Consider the following 21,417-nt stretch of genomic DNA (forward strand, 5'->3'; position numbering starts at 1 on the left):
AACAGTTAGACCAACCCGATTCAATTCACTTCTACATTACATCAGAGAGTTTTATTCTAACTTGGTACTTGGTCAGTTCCAAGGAGTACAAGCCACTGAGAAACTATACTTCCTCACATGCTTGCATTGAAAACAATTTTACATTTCAAAGCATTTTATACTTTCATGAGAGAGAGGTTGGGGGATATTCACCCAGACTGTAGACGTGTCCTTTAGACGAAAAGCCACTTCATACATTTCCAAGCAAAGGTTCATTTATCAGCTCGGTCTCTCTGCTCCAGAACAACACATTTCTTATCATTTAGGGCAAAAGTCTTTTGGCCAGAAATGACAGCCAATTCAACTTGCAGCATAAAAGTTACATTTCTGAAACTCCATTTGTTACAATTTAAAATACATTAATATAAATTTTTCCCCCACAAGCGCAACCATTCACCATCATGCCCTCTTCACCTCCATTTCCGTACCTTAGACTTGACTTTCGGATTATTGAAAATGTTGTGAGAGAAACAGCAAGAAGGACAAAAGTACAGATGGCAAGTGACCCTCATACTATGGGTTTGGAATGTTTTGTTTCTGATAACCCGCAGACCCGTTTTCATATCGCCAAAAGTCGTACTGAATGGAAGGTACGACCAATTTTAAAAACACACTGTTTCACTTCCATTGCACTCCCAAGGATTGACACAAAGACTGATAGACCTGGCTTCCTTCCCTTTCCAGAGAGGGACAACAAGACCCCTCTTCCAGTCAGTTGGGATGATGCCTGTGCTCCAGGCAGAGCACATAACTGCATGCAACGACAAGAGTACAGCATTTCCACCAGCCTTGAGAAGTTCAGCATGGATGCTACAGATCCAATGAGCTTTACCCCATTTAAACTGGTTCACCACAGCCTGTGCTACAACAAACGAAGGGGGATCACAGTTGATTGGAGGGTCAGCAATCGGGATAGTAACACCCCTGACATCCAACTCAACAGCTGGTGGTTCAGACTGGTACAGTCACGCAAATTAACCGGCTCAGCGGGCCTTCACTTCGGTCTCCTCTGTTAAGAGCCCACCACCCTCTGCTCTAACTGCAGTACACCAAAGGATGGGCTTGGAGGAACGCAATCCACAAATTCCCCTGTAAGCAGGATGAGAATCACTTGACCACAGGTGATACTACAGATTCCTTGCACATAGGCCTCCATGTCCATCCTCAGCGCATGTACAGTTTTACACCTCAATTGCCTGAATAGCTCAGCTCTGCCATTCAGCCTGGCCCTGTGACTCTGGGAAATGGTATCCAATGTCCCTTGAGAGACAAAATTATTCTTCGCCCTTCGGTGAGTTAAAGACATCCACTGGCAACATCAAGGCTAAGGGATGGTTGTCTTGAAGGCATTCCACAACTCTTCAGGATTCCCCAAAGCACCCAGACCCCCAAATCCCCACTCAGCCTGTTCGCCAACTCCTCAGCTACCCTCTCATCCTTGAGCTTGCCAACATCCAACCGAGACTGTTTGGTACCATTCTCCCGGATTTAAGCTGCATTGTCAGAGTTTCTTCAACAAGCCTGTTGTCGCTGTTGAGGAACTGAGCACTCTGGTGAATCCTGCAGTTCTGGATCACCCTCCAAGGACCAACAACGAGCACATGGTCAATCTCCTTTGCCACTCCACCAGTGTTGGAACACCAAGTCCAGTGATGAGCCTGTGGGCACTGAAACCATGAAACAGCCACCCTAAGTCCATGACTTCTTGTAAAGTCAAGGAACTTAGTGCTGTTTTGGTTCACAGTTCCAGACCCATGGGGACCAACACATGTCTCAAAACCAACCCTATCAGTTCCAGTTGATGCATTGAAATCCCCCAAGACTAGAAGAGTATCTCGCCTGGGGCAATGATCAACCAGAGACTCGAGCACGGCATAGAATGCAACCTTCACTGTGAGATCACCCTCCTCAGTCAGAGCATTTCCAGAGATCAAGGAAACGACACCCAAGGAGTGATGAATCCTTAGTTTCATAAGACACTTGTTGACCGGTGTTGCCCAACATTACCATTTGAGTAGCTTATTGGACACAGCTACAGCAACTCCTTGGGCATGGTAACCATCAGATAGTTATAGTAAACAGAAGACGGATGGAGAACAATTGCAAAGATGATTGCTACGTATGTTTAAAACTTCATCAGCAATATCATGTAACAACATGATGTAATGAGAATTTAAAATAATGGTGACACCTTTAGAAGCAGACCCTCCAAGAAGTGGATCGTTATCTTTTCTCGTCTCTTATTGCTACAGTGTCGACATGACTGGGCTTGTACGAGCAGAAGCTCAGGCTGGCTAACTGCCACAAATGGACGTACACAATCATAAGGTTTGAAACGTAAATAATTTTTAAGGGGCCCACTAATGGTTGGGGGTCCCGAGCAATGCCCTGTCTGCCCTCCCCTAATGCCAGCTCTGAGTTTAGACCTGTGTCGTTCCTTCACGAATGGTGAACAAAAATAAAATAAAGTTTCTACTCGTTTTGTTTAACTAGTGGGCCCATTTGTCCAATGGACCAAATTTTCATTGCTCTTCAGAGCCTTGTTGCATACCCACCTGCTGTACTGTTTGGGTATTAGCTTGCCTTTCACCAAGCCCAGATGTGCTTGGGGCCAACACAGGGATTATATATGAAGACCACAAGGGGAAAACCAGAGATGTCAGGATAAGTCAATTTTGAAGAAACTGAAAAACAAAGTTTCAAGACTTTGGTGGACTGTTTAATAACTGTCATATAGATTTCTTTTCCAGTAAAAGGAAGAGTGATCATTGGCCGATCAAATTAAGCATGTAGCATTTGCCAAGCTTCTGTGTTATTTAATTTAAGAGCAAAGAACGAATCAATGTTGCAAACTGACATCACTGGTTATTCCCTTTTTTAATAATTGCCATGCAATTTTAACGCAGGATGTGTAGCAAATTCATGCTTGTTGGTTATTAGCATACATTACATGACTTTGGTGATCACAGATTATTTTTTTTCAACATTAAACGTCATTGTTTTTTTGTTTGATTGGTGTTCAACGCCATACTCAAGGGTATTTCGCTTATATGATGACGGATTCTCCATTTCTTACTCCGTACTACTTAATATGATGGAAAACCGGGAGGAAACCAAGGATAAACCACCCCTGCGATAGCCGAAGTCACCTCATGTGACTCCCTCATATACCTAAGCAGGTTGATTGGGCGGTGGGTACATCGAATGAGGATGGGTAACTCAGACGCGCTAACCATTAAGCCACGGCGTGGGTCCCATAAAAGTCATAATAAAGGTTTGACCAGGCTTGAACCACGATATGCACCAACTACGGAGCCCAGGATAAAACCAAATAGGCCATTGTTGTGCTCAGAGTTTATGCTGTGAAAGTTTTACAACCATTCATTTTTTAGTTCCTCAACTCTGAATATTATGGTGGAACAGTTAACATGAATGAACGGGAGATAACCAGGAGTAAAGTACTGACAACTCTGGGTTTCTACTTGTTCAGCTTTGACAACACTTGTTTTTTCATTGCACGGCTAAATTTTTTCCATATAAATTATGTGACACCCCTGGGTTATTTGTTAAAGTAATATTATGAGAGGAAACCTTATGTTGCCAACTATTGGCAGGTGCAATAACCCTGAAATTTATAAAAAGTGACATCTCTGGTTTTCCCCTTGTGGTCTTCATATGTGTTCATTATTATTATTGCCATATGATACTATTCCTATTATTGTTGTAAATATTACACTGGTCAACAATTTTTTACTTTCTGAATGTTGTCTAAATTTCTACAAGTGAATTATGGTATTCTGGCACTGCTGAATCAGGAAATGGCATCCGTTTCTCTCCATCAGGTCAGGTTTTTGTGCTAAGTTGATTTGAAAAAAATCAGATCTTGTGACAAAATCAATTACATTTTTGTGGCATTATCAGCTGATTTTTGTCAACACATATCATCCTAAACATGTTTTTAAGAAAAAAAATGTTTTGCCAACAACATTTATTGATTACATGATAGAAACATCGATTTCTGTCATCTGAATGGTGGGCATTGATAAAGGTAAGTACAAGTAAATTGCATGTTGCGTCACCACTGTTCAAACTTCAGGGCTTGAACTTCCGTTTCTTCGAACTCCTGGAATGTTCAGTGGCAGGGAGGTCTCTCTTCAGATTCCAACAGTAGTCAGCCATCATGACTGCGTCCCAGCGACCCTGATACCTGGTCTCCATCTCCTTCATGTCCTGATGGAATCTCTCCCCCTGCTCGTCACTCATTGAACCCAAGTTCTCAGGAAACCGGTTCATATGTGAAAATAGGTGGTGCATCTTGATGCTCATGTTGCAGCCCAGGTTTCTGAAAGCAGTCAGCATGTTGTTGACAAGTTCTGCGTAGTTTCTGGCCTTATTGTTGCCAAGAAAGTTCTTCACTACCAAAACAAATGTCTTCCACGCTTCCAGTTCCACTTCGTTCATTGAGTTTTTGAACTCTGGATCTCTGATGAGCTGACGGATCTGAGAACCATCAAAGATGCCAGCTTTCAACTTCTCCATGGTCAATCCTGGAAAAGCCTGGCACAAGTAAGTGAAGCAGTCACCATCTTTGTCCAGAGCCTTGGTGAACTGCTTGATTAAGCCGAGCTTGATGTGCAGCGGTGGGAAGAGTATTCTGTCTCTGTGTAGGTATTGTACATTCTTCAGAGTTCGTTATTTCAAGAAATACAACTTTTTTGTATCACATTATTACAAAATCTGCCCCATTAACTTTAGTTTTGATCCACGAACTTTACGCTTTGCCTCACCAATTTTTGGAAGATTTTGAGGTTTTATGACTTCAAACTGATCCCTTTTCGACATAATCACCCAGAACTATCGTACCTGAATACTTCTTGTCATTAAAATAATTATTTCCAATCAAAACAATTATTTGACATGACATTTTACCCCCACCAACTTCTTCTAAAATGCTCCACACATGCGTACATGTGAACAAAAATGTAAAAAACGACATGTGGCCATATCTCAAAAACTTGACCTGATTGAACAAAACTAATGTGAGTTTTGGATTCAGCGCATCAGATTCGTCCTAAATCAGCTTAAAAAATGCAGACAACAAATTTGTTGTTGACCAGTGTTATTCCATTTCATCCATCCATTGTGACCATACTCTCCCGAGAGCGTTGGTGCTGCTGAAGCAGTCTCCTGGGCTATTAAGCACAATCCTAGACGGGTCACCTTCCAGGATTGAGCACCAGTGCCCAGAGTAGTCAATCCTGTACACAGGATACTTGAATGGCACAATCATCCCAACAAACGTTTAAAACATGGGAATTCTCATCGATTTTTTTTTTGTCGTATAGTCGAGTCTTAAAGGGTCGACAGGATCTGCAGTCTTAGGGGCTTTTGGGTCCTCAGGGACTTTTTGGTCCTCAGGGACTTTTAGGGCCGAGAGAACGTTTTGAGACTTTTGTGACCTCGGGGACTTTTGGCTCCTCGGTGACTTTTTGGGACTTTCGTGTCCTTGGCGTCTTCGGGGTCTTTTTGGATCTTCGGGGTCTTAAAGGGTCTTCAAGGTTCGAAGGGGTCTCAGCAGTCTAAAGGGCCAAAACGTCCATTCCAATAGTGCGTGATCAATGAATAGACTACGGCATTAATAGACAACTAGCCGAAACCCCGTCACAGACGGATTCCGTTCCATGAGCCCAATATGACAACCAGTGGCGGCTCTTGTAAGAGCCGGATCCCAGTCGATGTACTCTATGGCCTTATCTAACGAGGCCTACAAAACGTCCTTGTACACGACATTTTTGGTGTACACTACTCTTTGTGAAGAAGTCTCCTGATTTGTGCACGTGTCTACTTTGACGTACACCGTGTCAAAACTTCTGGCTCTCGAGAACGCGACGTACAGTTGTCCGTGCGAAAAAACTGGAGATGGTAAGTATATTTCCACTCTACTAAATGTTTGTCCTTGCGCCTTGTTAATGGTCATGCAGTATGCAAGCCGGATGGGGAATTGTGTTCTCTTTAGGGTGAAGGGCAATGCTACGTCCGATGGTGCCAGCTTCAGCCATGGAATCGGAACTCGCTGTCCGTGTTTGTTTCCGCCAATGATTTCTCCATCTAACACATGGTTATGTAGTCTTCAAATGCACAGTCTAGTGCCATTACACAGTCCGCGTCGAATGTCGAAGTTACGGAGGAGCATCACGATTGAACCTACTTTCAGTGAAAGTTTGTGTGGTGGCATTCCAGCTGGAGGTATACTGTTGAGAAACTCAATTGGGTAATTGTCTGCTTGTTGATCTTCACAGACAGCTTCATCTGCAATGAGGTATGTTTTTTCTTCTCCTTGAATTTTTTTCAGCACCATTTGGTTCAGCTGCAAGGAGCTTTCGTTTGTTGGGCTAAGTTGTGTTCAGAAAAGTAGTGTTCAGACAATGTCATAGACATATTCCTATCACATGGAGATTCCTATATGGGCATTGCTTTACATGGATATTGCTATGACATGGAGATTGCTGTGCTATGACATGGTGAAATGATTTTTCGTACAAAAGACGTGATATGATTGTTGAGGAAAAAATTTTATTGAAATTACCGCACTCTTACAGGTACGAAGTTTCTTTCAGTCCAGGTCACAGTACCGAGAAAAACGTGACGCGACCGCCAGGAGGAGCACAAAATTGGTCCTTCACTATTAATATATAGATAAGTATGACACACACACACACACACACCTCATCCATTTTGAGGACATGGAGACCTCATGGAAGGGTCGAAACTTCATCTGCTGGTTAGTGTGGCTCGATAACAAGGATGTGGTACAGCACTGCAACCCTCAGTCGTTCCCTCAGGGGTTGTTGACATCATGCATTCATTGTTATGCATACACAACATAATACGTGTTTGAGAAAATGGTGGATTGGTATTCCCATGACTGTATATTGTGGACAAAATGAGGTCAAACCTGAATCATTGCTCGCAGGCTTCCATTGAGAAACCAATTGAAGACCTTTTAAAACACTTGATGGACCAGGAAAGAGGGTGGACCGAGGAGGCCTGGATTGAGAGATCCGTCAGGTTGGAGCGGATTTGGTCCATCAAGCCTGTGCTTCATCTCCACCATCTCTTCCATACAATAATACGCTTGTTACATCTGTCTGTCTGTGTTTGTCTCACATGAAATATCACGAGATGACGGAATCTCACGAGAGTGGGACTTGAACGTTGTTTCGTCATCATTTAATTTTAACGTTGTATTTATCCATCACAAATTAGACGATTAATTTGGGATCATTTATTAAGAAAATTCGGCAACTCACCATCACTTGAGTGAGTGATTGGGCACAATCACAATCACTACACAAATTTGACAATGTCCGTGGGACATATCTGGTGGGATTGCGAATGGGGACGTGCAGAGAACAACAGAAGGGTGGGTAATGGCATAATATTATTAATTGGGGGGGGGGGGGAGTGAGGATACCGACCAATATCCATCCTTGTACCCAGGCCCGTCGCTAGGGGGGGCATTTGGATGCAATGCCCCCCCATGGCGCATCTGGTGCCCCCCCACTTGTACACCACCCATTTATGCCCTGTTGCACCCTGTGAACAACTTAGTGTTTAAGGACGAGCGCCCACTGTGAACTTGCTGTTTAAGAGTTCACCTGTGTGAACTAAAACCCTTATTCCAGATGTTCAACGTGGTGAATAAGAAAGCGTTCTTGGATAAACTGTTCTTTAATAATATCCTTCTTTGAAAAACAGTCAAGAGATAAGTGTGCGCTTCCCAGCGCATCTCCAAAAGCAATTGGCAAGACAATACAGTCCAAGACCACAAGATAAAAGATAATAACGCAAGCACCAACGCCAGCAGCCAAGACCTCGTGTCGAATGTCGATGTTGTGGGTGGTTATATATATATATATATATCGTGGATCATTTAGTTTTAAGGAATAGACAATCAGCGTATTTGATATGGAGACCCTATTGAGCAAGTTACCTGATTGGTTGTAAGTTAGGTATAAATGTAATATAGTCATAATATGATAATATGATTAAGGAAAAGACATAAATTTACATTACTAAAGATGAAGTGCAAGTGCACCACGTGACTTTCACAACCCGTCAACCCTCCATCTTACAAAAGTAATTTTATAATAAAAATTAAAAATATGTGTGTTTGCAATCGTGCTTACATTTGAAATTATGCAGATAAAACCTGTTTTTGATGCATGTATCATTTAAAAAATAAAACCGTCAACCGTCAAATCTCGCGAGTCGCGAGATTAGTGACACGAGTCACGAGGAACGAATCACAGAGCACGAGCTCGCAGCAGGAAAAAAGACGTGGATGATGGGTATATGAAAATGGCTCAGAAAAGGAAAAAAACAAGCGACGAAAATGAAGAAGATGATGAAAGACATGTTGTGGGAGGAGTTGGAGGAGGAGGAGGAAAAGACGATCATGTCGATGAAATACCGACAGAAGCTGGCCAACCTGGCCAAGCCGGCAACGTCAGCCCTGCGGCTGTAGCCCCAGAGCAGGCAGCCGAGTTGCCACGCTCGGCGGTGGCCTCGGGGTCGGGTGTGACTGTCAAGCTGCTTCCCGATGATCTTGGAAGTGAGAGACCGAATCAAGTTGTTCTACAGCGGTACCCTGGCCATCTGTTGCAGAACAAGAGTCGCTAGTTTGTGTCCTCGTGGTACCAGACTAATGAATGGCTGGAATACAGTGTGCAGACAGATGCAGCATTCTACTATCCATGTAGGATCTTCCCGCACGTGGCCCAGTGGACTCTACTTTCACAGTGCGAGGCTACCGGAATTGGAAACATGCCATTGAGAAAGGCAGGGGGTTTCACAAACACGCAACTTCAAAGGAACATTTAACTTGTGTTTTGAGGTGGAAGGAGAATGAGAGGCGCATCGATTGTGGTAAGGAGATTTCTACACTCCTCAATGCTGACCAGCTGAATAGAAACCGGTACTATGTGTCTGCTCTTATAGATGTTGTGGGATTTCTCGCCGAAAATCAGATTCCTTTTAGTAAAGTAAAGTAGTAAAGTAAAGTAAAGTAGCCTTGATAATTTTGAAGATATGTCAGACGGGCACAGTGGGCTCTTCCTCTCGCTTTTAAACTACACACTCAAAAAAGACACCGAGCTAGCCGAAGTAATAAAGCATATCCCACGAAACGCAAGCTATACTAGTCCGGAAATGCTGAATGAACTGATCTGCACATTGGGTAATGTTGTGACGGATGCCATCGTGGAAGAAGTAGGCACATCGTGGTTTACCATCAAGGTGGATGGGACGAGGGACCCCACTGAATGTGAGAACATATCAATCATCATTCGCTTTGTATCGGCATCAAATGAAGCAACAGAGCGTCTACTCACAATAGCTACAGCCGACGCTGGAGATGCAAAAACATTGACAGACCTAATAATTGCAGAGCTGACAAAAACAGGACTTGACAGGTCAAAAATATTAAGTCAGGTGTACGACGGGGCTTCGGTAATGGCTGGGAAGCACGGTGGGGTGCAAAAGTTGTTGCAAGAAATATTGGAAAGAGAAATCCCCGATGTGCACTGCTTAAATCACCAACTCCATCTGGTAGTTATCCACGCACTGGCAGCAGAGAAAGCTGTCACTGATTTCCTCGAGGCTTGTTGTTGCCTGTACAAATTCTTCAGAAAGCCCACTGTTGCTGCACAGTATAAAGGTGAGCGGTTAAAACGACTTCTTGATCAAAGGTGGACGGGACATTTCGCCACCGTGTCTGTGATCATAGGATCTTTTAAGGATATCACATCCTTACTGTCGAAGATTGATGCAGAGCGCGCCTACGGTGCAGAGATGAGGATGGAGGCTATTGGGCTTTTGCGGGAAGTCTCTGGGCCTACCTTCATGTTCATTGCTATCTTTGTACAAAAACTGCTGATGTTGTTAGATGGCCCTAACAGACTCTTGCAGGCAGAGGACATGGACTTGCTAACGGGGTTGGAACTGGTGGCGAGTGCTACAGAGTGCGTGAAGAAACTCCGCTCTGAGGATGAGTTCACTGATCTGTGGAACAAGGCCAATGATGCTCGCATTTCCACACCTGCACCACCAAAACGGAGATGCACAATGCATAAGAACTTGGAACAGTTTGTAGTTTTGGAGACTACAGGTCAAAACAACAACAATGAGAAGACAGAACTGCAGAGGGTTTTTTACAGCACAATTGACACTGTGCTTGGCGAGATCGCTCAGCGCTTCAGTGAGCGCAACACACAACTCGCCCGTTCACTCGCTGCCTTGAATCCTGAAAATGGCACGTTTTTGGATCCCCACTTGCTCCACCAGCACATCATGACATTAAAAAAGTCAACCATCAGTGAAACAGAGTGTGTGGTTGCAAAGCAGTTTATTCGCTCAGACAGAAAAGCAGCCAAACGAGAGATGGACACCACAAAACGCTGAAAGCCATGCCAAGTGTAGTGACTGCTATGAGACTTGGACTAACATTTGGTGCGTCCACTGCCATGTGTGAAAACTCATTCTCAACATTGAGGAATGTCTTCACTGACCATCGACAGTCCATGCGCCATGCACGCAAGGCACAACTGGTACAGCTGGCCTTCGAGAGAGACCTCACACGTAAATGCCTGAATGAATGGAAGGAGAAGGTCCTCAGAAGATTCCACACCGAGACACGTCGCCTGCAGCTCTTCTGATAGCGAGTACAGTGGTATAAAAACTATACGAGGAGTTCAGATTGTGCGTGTGACTGCTGGTGATGCGTGTGTGGTTGTGGTTGCAGTGTGGTTGTGGTCAGCACCCGCCGTGGTCGGCTGCTTTGTACTTCTGATGTTTAAGTTAAATGTTGTGTTTGGTGCTTTGCATATCCCATATCTAGTGCTTTGTGCATAACCTTACCTCTGTGTAATTGACTGCTTTAAATGCAGACCTTGTGCTATCTTCAGGCTGGTCGTATTTGCTGTTGATAGTTTAACGTGATGATCGCAGGTCATAGCCTACTGTATCTTATTTCAAAGTGCACTGATTCTGGTGCCAACCTCCCCCGTTTAGTCATTGTATCTCTGGTATATTAATTTTCTAATGCCAATTCTTCACAACACCTTGTATAAGTGCACCTGAATTGGTGCCAATTGTCTAATCATTGAATATTTGTATTGTGAATGTGCCAGTTTGTTGCGGTTCTCCTGCATTCAAATAATTTTAGGCCAAAAACATCGGAACATATTAAATCTAGCTGAGATCAATTTGGTTAGTATGCGACGGCAACCTCAGTATAGATGTGTCAATGCTGCATGAATACAATAGTATACCGGGTTATCAAAAATATTAAATATAATAATTGTGCCCCCCCATCCAGTTCATATGCCCCCCTTAATACTGAGCCCTGGCTACGGGCCTGCTTGTACCCCTGTATGTACAATACTTTAAGATATCCCTCTAATTCCAGGTTAAATCTTTCCACTGTTTATCCTGCCACTACCTTTCCAGGGAGAGCATTTCATACATTAACCTTTATGAGAGCATATATAATAGGTCACGAGTAGGGTGAATACACTGATTCTGGCTCACTTTTCCCCATGTAAATGAATGGGGGATTTTCAGCGATTCATTTTTTTTTTCCCGAAAAAGTAAACCCCCTTTTTATCCCAAGGTATATTTATTTGTCTCCCCTTTTTACCTCGGGACACTTTTTTTCAAATAACCAATGCAATAAGATAAAGATTTGTTCAAGTAGTAAAGTAGTAATGTGATTTGTTAAAGGTGATTCTAAAGAAATATCTGAAACATGTAAGCCGAGGGACACTCATTTTCAAATAACCAATGCATATTGTTTAGTTCATTCATTGAACCTATAAAGATTTGTTCATTCTCAAATTCCTTCAATAGTTTAATTTTCTTTGTACAATAATCCCCATCTAAAATATTTAAAAATAAAACATTTGAATCGATATATTTTTTAAGATACCCCTTTTGTGCCATGACGAAATGATAAACTTCTCTTAATGCTCTTGTTTGACCACCTCCTGAGCCACATATCATTTTGAGATTATATTAAATTGTTTTTTCATTGTTCAATTGATAACCATCAAAGTTTTCAGTCCATTCAAGGATATTTTTTTTTTTCTTTACATCCTCTAACTTACTAGTTTTTAAATTGATTCGCTTATTTGTTTTATTTACCTTTGTTTTAGTTATTTTTTCAATCAGACTTATTTGATATTTTTCACATTCATTATGTTTTCCATTTATATACCAAGACTGAGATTTTCTCCACTCTTAAGTTTGTTTAATACTTGGTTTGACCATTTATAAATTGTGAAAAAACGTGGCGGTAGCCCTTAAAAAAACTCTAACCCATCTTCCCATCGTTAAAACACAATCTATTCTATACACTCTATCATACAATATCCATATGGAACACAATCTATTCCATTATCTAAAATAAATCTCTTATCATCAAAGGCTCCTAATTCATTTTTATTTACTTCTTCACTATATATGTTATGTTTATAACTTCTTATTGTATTCATTTTCCTATATTCTTCTTTCTTATTCATCAAACAATTATAATAATTTCTAAAAGTTATTGATTTCTTTATTACATATTTCTTTATTCCCTTTAACCTCTTATCAATCTGATCACCATACTGTTACGGCTGTGGAAATTCGCAAACCACCATTCAGGGCCCGTAGGTGAGATAACTCTGAGTACATGTGTAGTTAGCCCCAAACCCGTTGTTTAGAGGGAATTTATGTGATTCATTCGGGCTGTGACGCTTTGAGATAGCCGTTTTTCTGTTCTATCTTTATTTTGAACCAACCACGTCTCAACCGCCATCACACAACAACCACCACGCCAGCCATCGTCACCAACTGCAACCACGCTCCAACCCTCAGACAACAACGCCAACAGCCACGACCTTTACCTTCACAACTCAATCCCACAAACATCGCATCACCGTCATACCCAAACGGCACCATAACCATCAAACCACCACCGATAAACCCTCCACCACCCTCACCTCTCTCCTTCTATGGCCATTCCCGCACCACCTGTGAACACTGAGCGTCGGGCTGTCTTGGGCTCGTTTAGCGATAAGCACCGAGCCGCGAGCGCAAATAGCGGCCTTTCCGAGGGAGAATTCGGATCAAGAACGCTACACGCCCACTTCTGATCCATCCAATTAGCAAGCGCGGAGCGGCTTGGCCCCGCCTCCAGGCGCGTCTGTGTGAAATCGATATATGCAAATTCTAGGATCAGGGGAGGTTCACGCCCACTTTTCCTCTGTCCAATTGGCGAGCATGGCTCCGCCCCCGAGGTCATCCTGATCCGATTATTTGCATATTGCTTTCTCCTACTGGCCTATAAAATGGCGAGCGCAAGGCGAAGCAGGGCAGAGTCAGTTTTTGGTTGGAGGGCAGAGTGAGTCGAGTCATCGGTGTGGCAGAGAGTGGAGTCGGGTGGCGAAGTCATCGGTGTGGCATCGAGTTGGGTTCTGCAGTCGGCTGAGGAATGTTGCGGGAAGAGGCAAAGGAGCTCGGGTCCGAGGAGAGAAGGACGGAGGTCGGCGAAGAGGTCGCGGTGTGAGATCGCTCGTCGCGGGACCCAAGCCAGCCAGCCATTCTCCTCCCCCAGGGCATCAACAATTCCCCCTTTCCCCCTCGCTGAGATAGTGCAAAAAGGGGGCCCCGTTCCCACCCCACTCCAAATGTCGTGCCAACGAAACCCGCCAAGCAGCACGGAGTCGGGGCACAGCCACGCGGCCACATCTGTGGCTCGTCCGCCAACGCGTCACGAGGACGCGGATAGGACCCCCCCGGTCTCGCGGACCTGGCCGCTCTTCCAGGTCACGCGCACATATTGGCCTCCAGGCCTGTCTGCCCCCTTGTCTATGAGGGTGGCTTCTTTCCTTTGCTTTTGAGTAAATGTGTGTTGGCGCCGTCTGTAAAGTAGAACTGTATAAGTGTTGGCGTGTGTACGCGTATTCGGTAGTAACTCTGTGTCATTGGTTTCTTTTGTATTAACTGCTATATGTGCATTTTGACTGTTTGGTTGTATATGTGTGCTTTCCGTGTGTCGCGTGATAAATGTGCATTGTGTGAACTGTTTTCCCGTTTCGCTTCGTCTTTTCTTTATTGACCCTCCATCCTGCTTCATGTAAAGGGTTCGTAGTGGGCTTAATACGCCCGGTAATTAATCTGAACCGTCCAGGTCGGCGATAACACCGCTCGGTTATCCCGATAGCACGGAACGGGCCGCCCAAGCGGCCCGTGTCCGGAGTCAACCTGCGGCGAGGTGCGATCGCCCGGTCGACCATCCGCGCAGGTACTTAGGGAGATCAAATTTGGCGAGCGACCCTATCCTGCACGGGTGGGCAATTGGCACGATCGTGGTGATGTTAAACCCCCACCCGTGACTAGCTCCCGGCGTTGGTCCGAGAGGGTCACGACTGAATTGTCCATCCGGTGGGCGACGTGCCGCGATCTGAGTTACGTGGCCGTCCGCACGCCGGCGGGTGCGAATTCGCAACAACACTTATAAGCATATGCCTTTGCTCTCAATCCAATAAACTCACTCATTACTTTTCCACCCAACTCATTCTTAAACTTACCAATAACCTTTTCATTCTTTTTGGAAAATAACTCACTCTTCTTACTAAAATTACTTGTATCATATACTCCAATATTTTTCCTCATATCTTTATAAACATCATCAGTTTTTATATCTAGGATAAAACTATCAGTGTCCATAGACAACAATGAAACATTTTCACCATACTCTTTCTTTAAGCCATTCTACAAAAATCATACATTAATATCTTTGATAAATCAAGCACTGCTGTTCCAATATAAATTGGTTTATCCATTACAATACTTTCCTTTTCCATATGAATAGCAGAAAAGTTCTCTGAAAAAACCTCTTCTCTCTTAAAACTTGGTTTATTTATCAATCTCGAAGCTTCTTTCCAAGATGTTGCAAATCTAATGTTTTGCTTGTTTCTAACATTCTCCATTGTCTTTCCAAAGACAGCATTATTCATCAATTTATAGAAATCCCTTTCAAATTTTACTTTTGTATTTGTTCTCATATCTGTATTGAATTTAATATACTTTTTCATCCAAGGACTTTGTTTAAATTTTAAAACTCGTCGCGGGACTCGGGAATTGTAAAATTACAATAAAAATGAATTTTAGCTACTCTCAATCCTTCTCTCAAAAACTTTTTAAAGCTTCTCTGATGCAAAACATATCCCTCTTTATCATAGAATGTTGTTAATAACTTTTCTGTTGATTTGCCTTTAATATTAAAACTTTTATGATAATCACTTAACCATTCTTTCTTTGGGGTTTCTTTCTCACATGCAAAAGGAAGGTCTTTATGCTTATTATGAAGATCACTCGGTTACCTCAAATCAACTTCAAAATAATAACCTTCTTCTTCCTCATTCAATTCCTCTTGAGAAGAAATAACAATATTCATCAAAGCCTTTTCATAATCCTTTTCTTCCACCCACTCTAATTTACCATAAGGCAGAGATTGAGACATTGCCCATCCATACAAATTATTAGCATCAAAATACATCAAATAATAACTATCTTTTTCACTATCATAATTTGGAAGATATTTATTATTTGCTTTAGCATATTTTTTTGAACATACTTGTGATATTCCACCTCTCTTAGACTTCTCAATCATCAAAAGCATATCTCCATCACTGATGAAATCTATATCTTGTTTTGTCATTTTCAACCATTGCACTCCAAGCGAAACCAGGAGCTGTGAAATAGTGGGCAGGATCTCATTCATAACAATTTTTATTATGACAGAGTGATCTAAAAGCTTCAAACACATCAGCTAACAATAAAAACATCTGTTTTTAGATACAAATCATGATATTCTCCAAGGTTCTTTATCTTAAATATTTTCCAAATTTCTTGTGCGTGTTTATATTCCTTATCACTTATCTCTTCTTCATAAAGGTTATTATAGAAACTTTCTTTTGAAGGAAGTTGTGTTTCTTTAAATCTCATAAATGAATCCATATAATCATAAGGATAAATTCCCTTACTTGTAAGAATTTTCTCTTTACTTTGAATTTCATTCCTTGTTTGAATTTCCTCTCTCGTTAGAATTCCCTCTTTAATCAGAATTTCATCTTTAGTTAGAATTTCATTCATTGTTTGAATTTTCTTTATAAATAGAATTTCATCTTCAGTTAGAATTTCTTCATTAATTTCCTCATTAATTAGAATTTCCTCTTTACTTTGAATTTCCTCTTTCATTAGAATTTCCTCTTTTGGAAAGAATGAATTAAAATTTGGAAAAGACCCCGTGGAGCTTAGATTTGATGCGAGGTAGGCTAGTGATGTTCCCATAAACTTGTAAGAATCTAGAAACCTAATACGAGTTAAAGGTTTTGTGAATATCATTTTTGAAAATGAAATATACTTTTGACTTGTTTGGTATGGCAGAAATATTCCCTGGTGTTTTTGAAAGTTCATTTATAAATATATGTGTATCATAGTTGGCGCTGTTGTGAAGAAAGACTGTAATAAAAGAAGGAAATTTATAATTAAGATTACAACAGGAATGAGCGGGACCTCAATATTTACCAGTAAGATGACAATGATCCCTAACTTTAGACTCCTCAATTTCCCCCTCACAAGTATGACAGATATTGTTCTTTCTAAATTCTAATTTTTCTTCTTCGGTTAATTTCATCGGTTCATTTGTTTCTTTCATTAATTTAGTTACTCTTTTACAATCCTTTTCTAATCGTTTTACAAACTCTTGTGAAGCTTTTTTCCACTATAATGTTCAAGTTTATTATAATTTTCTCCAATAGATGATTTGATATAATAACAGAAACCACAAGGAATATGTTTTTGATATTTATTTGTATGTGATTCTTTTGGATTAGGAGAAGCAGTATTTATCTTTTTTAGGATACATTCAAAATCAGCATATATCACAAATGGGTGCATGATAGATTTATTATAATCTTCAAAAGAAATCTTTTCACCAGGTTTCGGCATTGTAATTGCAGCTGATTTATGATTACTACAATATTTTGAATGTTGTTCTAATCGTTCTTTTGTATGAAATTAATTAAGACATCGCTTACAAGGATATATTTTGTTTGCTGTTCTGAATACCTGAGAAGAGATTAATCTTGATAAATTATTGATGTATGTATAATGTGAATTCTTTCCAACACTAAAATATAAAAGATCAATGTGTGTTTCTTCATTTTTATAGTTGTTTGAAATTTTTAATATTTGAACTTTGTTTGTATCGGTTAATCCATATACATTAGTAGAAAGATTATTCTTTTTCTCAAATTTAGGAATATCTGTGATTGGCATTGGGAATTTAAAATCTTTAATGTCCAAGGTATTCTCATATTTCATATATTGTTTTACTCTTTCTGAATTACAATTTGGTGGATGTCAGTGAGCAAGAACAGACCAGAGAAAACATTTATTATCATTGTTCTTAATATTAACAACTGCCTTCTTCAGTTTTATTTCTTTTGGTAATTCAATAAAAGAAGAAGCTTTAAGAAGGTTTGATTTTAGAATGTGTATATCTAAAAAGATGATTTTTAAAAATATGAAATCCACTTCCTACCACTGTATTATCAACATCCTCCTCTTGTCTTGATAGTTCTTCATAAACCCCATTATTCAAAAAATCTTGAAATGATGTTATAAAATGAAGATCTGTTCTCTTTTTAGGAGTTTGTTCTTCATCTTGTCTTTTCATATTCATTTTCACTCCCATATAAAACTCTAAAGTTTTCATTTTTTTAACATGTCTTTCTAATAACTTTTTCAACATCAGGTTTCACTATTTCAATTGATTCAGCTATTAATGATGGACCGGGTTCTCCAAATTGAAAAATCTTTATTTTTATATGCCCTTTAAATGCCCCATCAGTGTTTTCAATATAATAGTCTCCCCCTTTACTTTAAACTCATTTTTCTTGTGTTTTTGTGATTGAAGATGTCTATTATAACTACTCTTCAAAACATCCTTTGAGCAGATATCACAATGTTTTCTTTCCAACTCAAGAGGAGATATTTGATGAAATAGATTAAATGTGTGTTTGTTGGTTCGAAGGTGTTTTTTTATAATGTTTATATTCGTGATTACAAACATCGCAGTACGTTGTATTCACTAAATTCATATAATAAAACTTTGCTTAAACTAAAATTTTCTTGATGAAAATTTTGTTTAATTTATAGGTAAATCTGTGCTTAAAACCATTTTATCCTTCAACTTTTTTCACTTAATAAATACAATGTTTCAAGACACAAAAGACAAGTTTCAATCAATCCCTTCATTTGCAAAAGATACTGAGAAATATGTCAAGGATGTAAAATTGAACAAAGATAAATAGAAAAACTATTGGATAAAAACAATTATGGTGGATTTGATGAGTTCTTCAATTTCCCTCAGTGGAAGGGCTTTTAGTATACCTGGTAGAACATCAATTAAAGTATCTCTAACAAAAGTTTCTCCTCTCCTTCTGGTAATATATTCAAAACTAGAAAAAGCAATGAAACAAGAAAAAGTATCAAAAAACAAAAACCTTGTGGATGAAGCTTTAGAAAGAAAAGATAAGACCATCTGTAATATGCAAGGAGAAATTTGTATTTTTTTCAACAACCCTTCTTCTTCTTTCGGCTACTCCCATTAGGGGTCGCCACAGCGGATCATCCGTATGATCCGCATAATGATTTGGCACATGCTTTACGCCGGATGCCCTTCCTGATGCAACCCTGGTCGCCTCTTATGACACAGGGATATGCTACACCTATTTTAACCGGGGTATACACCGGCCCAGTAGACTGGTAATCATTTCGCCAACCTCGGAAGGATGACAGGCTGAGTCAACCCCCTGGTGTATTAATTCAGTGGCTCAACGGGGCTTGAACTCAGGACCTTTTGGATCCCAAGCCGCTGCCCTAACCACTGCGCCAACACCAGGCTTTTTTTCAACAACCCTAAAGATGTAAATCCTGATGAAATAAAGGATGTTAATATATCAGGTGAAATGACATTTCGTTCAATAGTAGTTAAGGATCATTTTAAAATTACCTTTATTATAAAAAATGTTGTCGTTGAATCTGGGAATGAAAAAAAGTATATAGATATCGATGGTAATATTATTAAATATATGAGTCAATATGCAACTGAAAGTATCGATGAATTTCAGTTTAAGTAAAGTTTTACTTTATAAATATGCTAGACTTTCCTGATTCTCCATTTGACAAATTTGAGAATTGTCCTGCGTGTGAAAGACGGGGATTAAACACAGAGTCAAAAGCCTATAAACAATGTATATTCTGTGATTATCTTAATGATAATAAAAAATTTAAAAAGGAAAATAATTCTTTTAGAATTTCACCAAAAATGAATTACTTCACAAGATTGATTAGAGAAATGAATGTAAAGTATGAGGGTGATAACACACCTTTCCTTACAAGGGAAGAAACTGAATGTATTAGAGAAATGTTCAAAGGATTGTTGTTGTATATTATTCATGGATGTGATTTTCAGGGAAATATCAACACAAGATATTGCATAAATAAAATAATGGATTATCTTGAAATGAAACCTCAACTTAGGATAAAATATAGAGTTTCTAAAAAAGCCAATAATAAATTAAATAACCTGTTTTCCAAATATATAAATGAATGATTTTTTACCCATTTGGGAAGATAAGATAAAATTTAACAATCATAAAAATCTTCCAAATTCATTAAGATGTCTCATAGTTGGTTCAAGCGGATGTGGAAAAACCTGCTTACTTTTGAAGATGCTACTGACTCCCAACTTTATAGATTATGATAATTTAATAATTTTCACAAAGTCGAGTTTTCAACCAGAGTATCAACTACTCTCACAAGGTTTTAATGCTGGTCTTCAAAAAGAAGATATAATTGGTTTATTTAAACTTCAAAAAAACCGAAATGATTATAACATTGAAGATATAATTCAACTATTTTGTGATACACAGAGATGTAAAAAGAAATCAAAACCGATAACTTGTATTCTTAGTGATAAAACGGATGATATACCTTCTACCCAAGATTTGGATAAATCAAAAAAAGAACCTCGTTATCTTTGATGATTGTGTTGATGAGAGAAACCAAACGGTAATGGACAGCTACTACACAAGAGGGAGACATTCTTCTTGTAATTGTATTTATCTTAGTCAATCGTACTTTCAACTTCCTTGTTGTTCCATCGGAAACAATGCTAATACTTTTATTTTATTCAAGTTAAATTCAATAGATATAAATAATTTTTGGAGAGATAATTGTTCTACATTATGTAGTAAAAAGGAATTTGGGGATTACATGAAGCACACGACTGAAAAATATAAATATATTGTGAAACAAGATGAGATATTAAGGGATATATTTTTTGTTTGATAAACAATAACATATATAAATGACAACTATTATTATAAATCTTGTGGGTAAATCTGCTTCTGGAAAAAAACTTTCATAAATCAAGGTTCTTGTGTAGTACAAATGAGAATATTGTAAATTTACTTAAAATACACCCCGTGATACGCATTGTATCAACAACAACTAGAGCAATAAGACCTGGAGAAGTAAAAGGTGAAGATTATCACTATATTTCAGTGGAGGAACATATGCGATTTAGGAATGGAGGTCAAATATTTGAGGAGGTTTCTCTTGGTACAACAAAATATTCACATTGTAAGAGTGAGTTCAGGAAACTAAAATCTGGTGGTGTTGGGATATTAGAAACTAATCCAGAAGGAACGAGACAAATTATTAAACATGAGCTGAGTAAAGATTTTATCATTCAGTTTTGATGTTGATGAAGAAACTCAACGCAAACGTATGAAAAACAGAGATGCAAGTATGAGTGAAGAAGAAATTACAACTTGTATCAATGTTAATAAAGAATTTGACGAAATATTTAAAGAAAAGGATTTATTTGAACACATCTACTTGGATGATGAAGAAAAGGAAAATTTCCCTGTTGATCTTAACAATTCATTAAATGATATTTTACAATAAATAAATGGATGCGAAATAAAGAGCAAGAAGATTCAAGGAACATCAAGAGTTGGTTTCAAAAGTTGTAAAACAACAGGAAGACATAAAGAAGAAACGCAGACAGAAACTAACGGGCGAAGAAGCATTTGAAAGAAAACAAGAGAAATTTTTTAAACCACTTTTAAAAACTTCCCAAGAAAAAATGAAAGATGTTTCCACAGTTCCCACGGTAGAATATACTCCGAAAAAACATCAAATGTTAAAAGATATTGATCAAATGACGGAGGAAGAATTTGAGCATTTAGGAGAATT

The 21,417-nt window shown here is 39.6% G+C and overlaps 1 protein-coding gene across 1 annotated transcript; it reads left to right on the forward strand.

Annotated features, from left to right (window-relative positions):
* The first annotated feature begins 5,591 nt into the window (after positions 1-5,591).
* On the forward strand, positions 5,592-18,266 carry LOC147010818 (uncharacterized). Its single transcript, XM_085858856.1, has 2 exons — positions 5,592-6,739; positions 7,013-18,266. Exon 2 carries the CDS (start codon positions 9,130-9,132, stop codon positions 10,498-10,500), a length of 1,371 nt encoding a protein of 456 aa, XP_085714982.1. The 5' UTR covers positions 5,592-6,739; positions 7,013-9,129; the 3' UTR covers positions 10,501-18,266.
* Positions 18,267-21,417: the final 3,151 nt, after the last annotated feature.

Source organism: Eptatretus burgeri, chromosome 16, assembly GCF_056783735.1.
Source record: "Eptatretus burgeri isolate ZD-2024b chromosome 16, Ebu_testis_v1, whole genome shotgun sequence".
Lineage (NCBI taxonomy): Eukaryota > Metazoa > Chordata > Myxini > Myxiniformes > Myxinidae > Eptatretus > Eptatretus burgeri.

Coding starts and splice junctions, on each gene's coding strand:
- LOC147010818 (XM_085858856.1), top strand. CDS start 9,130: ATGTCAGACGGGCACAGTGGGCTCTTCCTCTCGCTTTTAAACTACACA.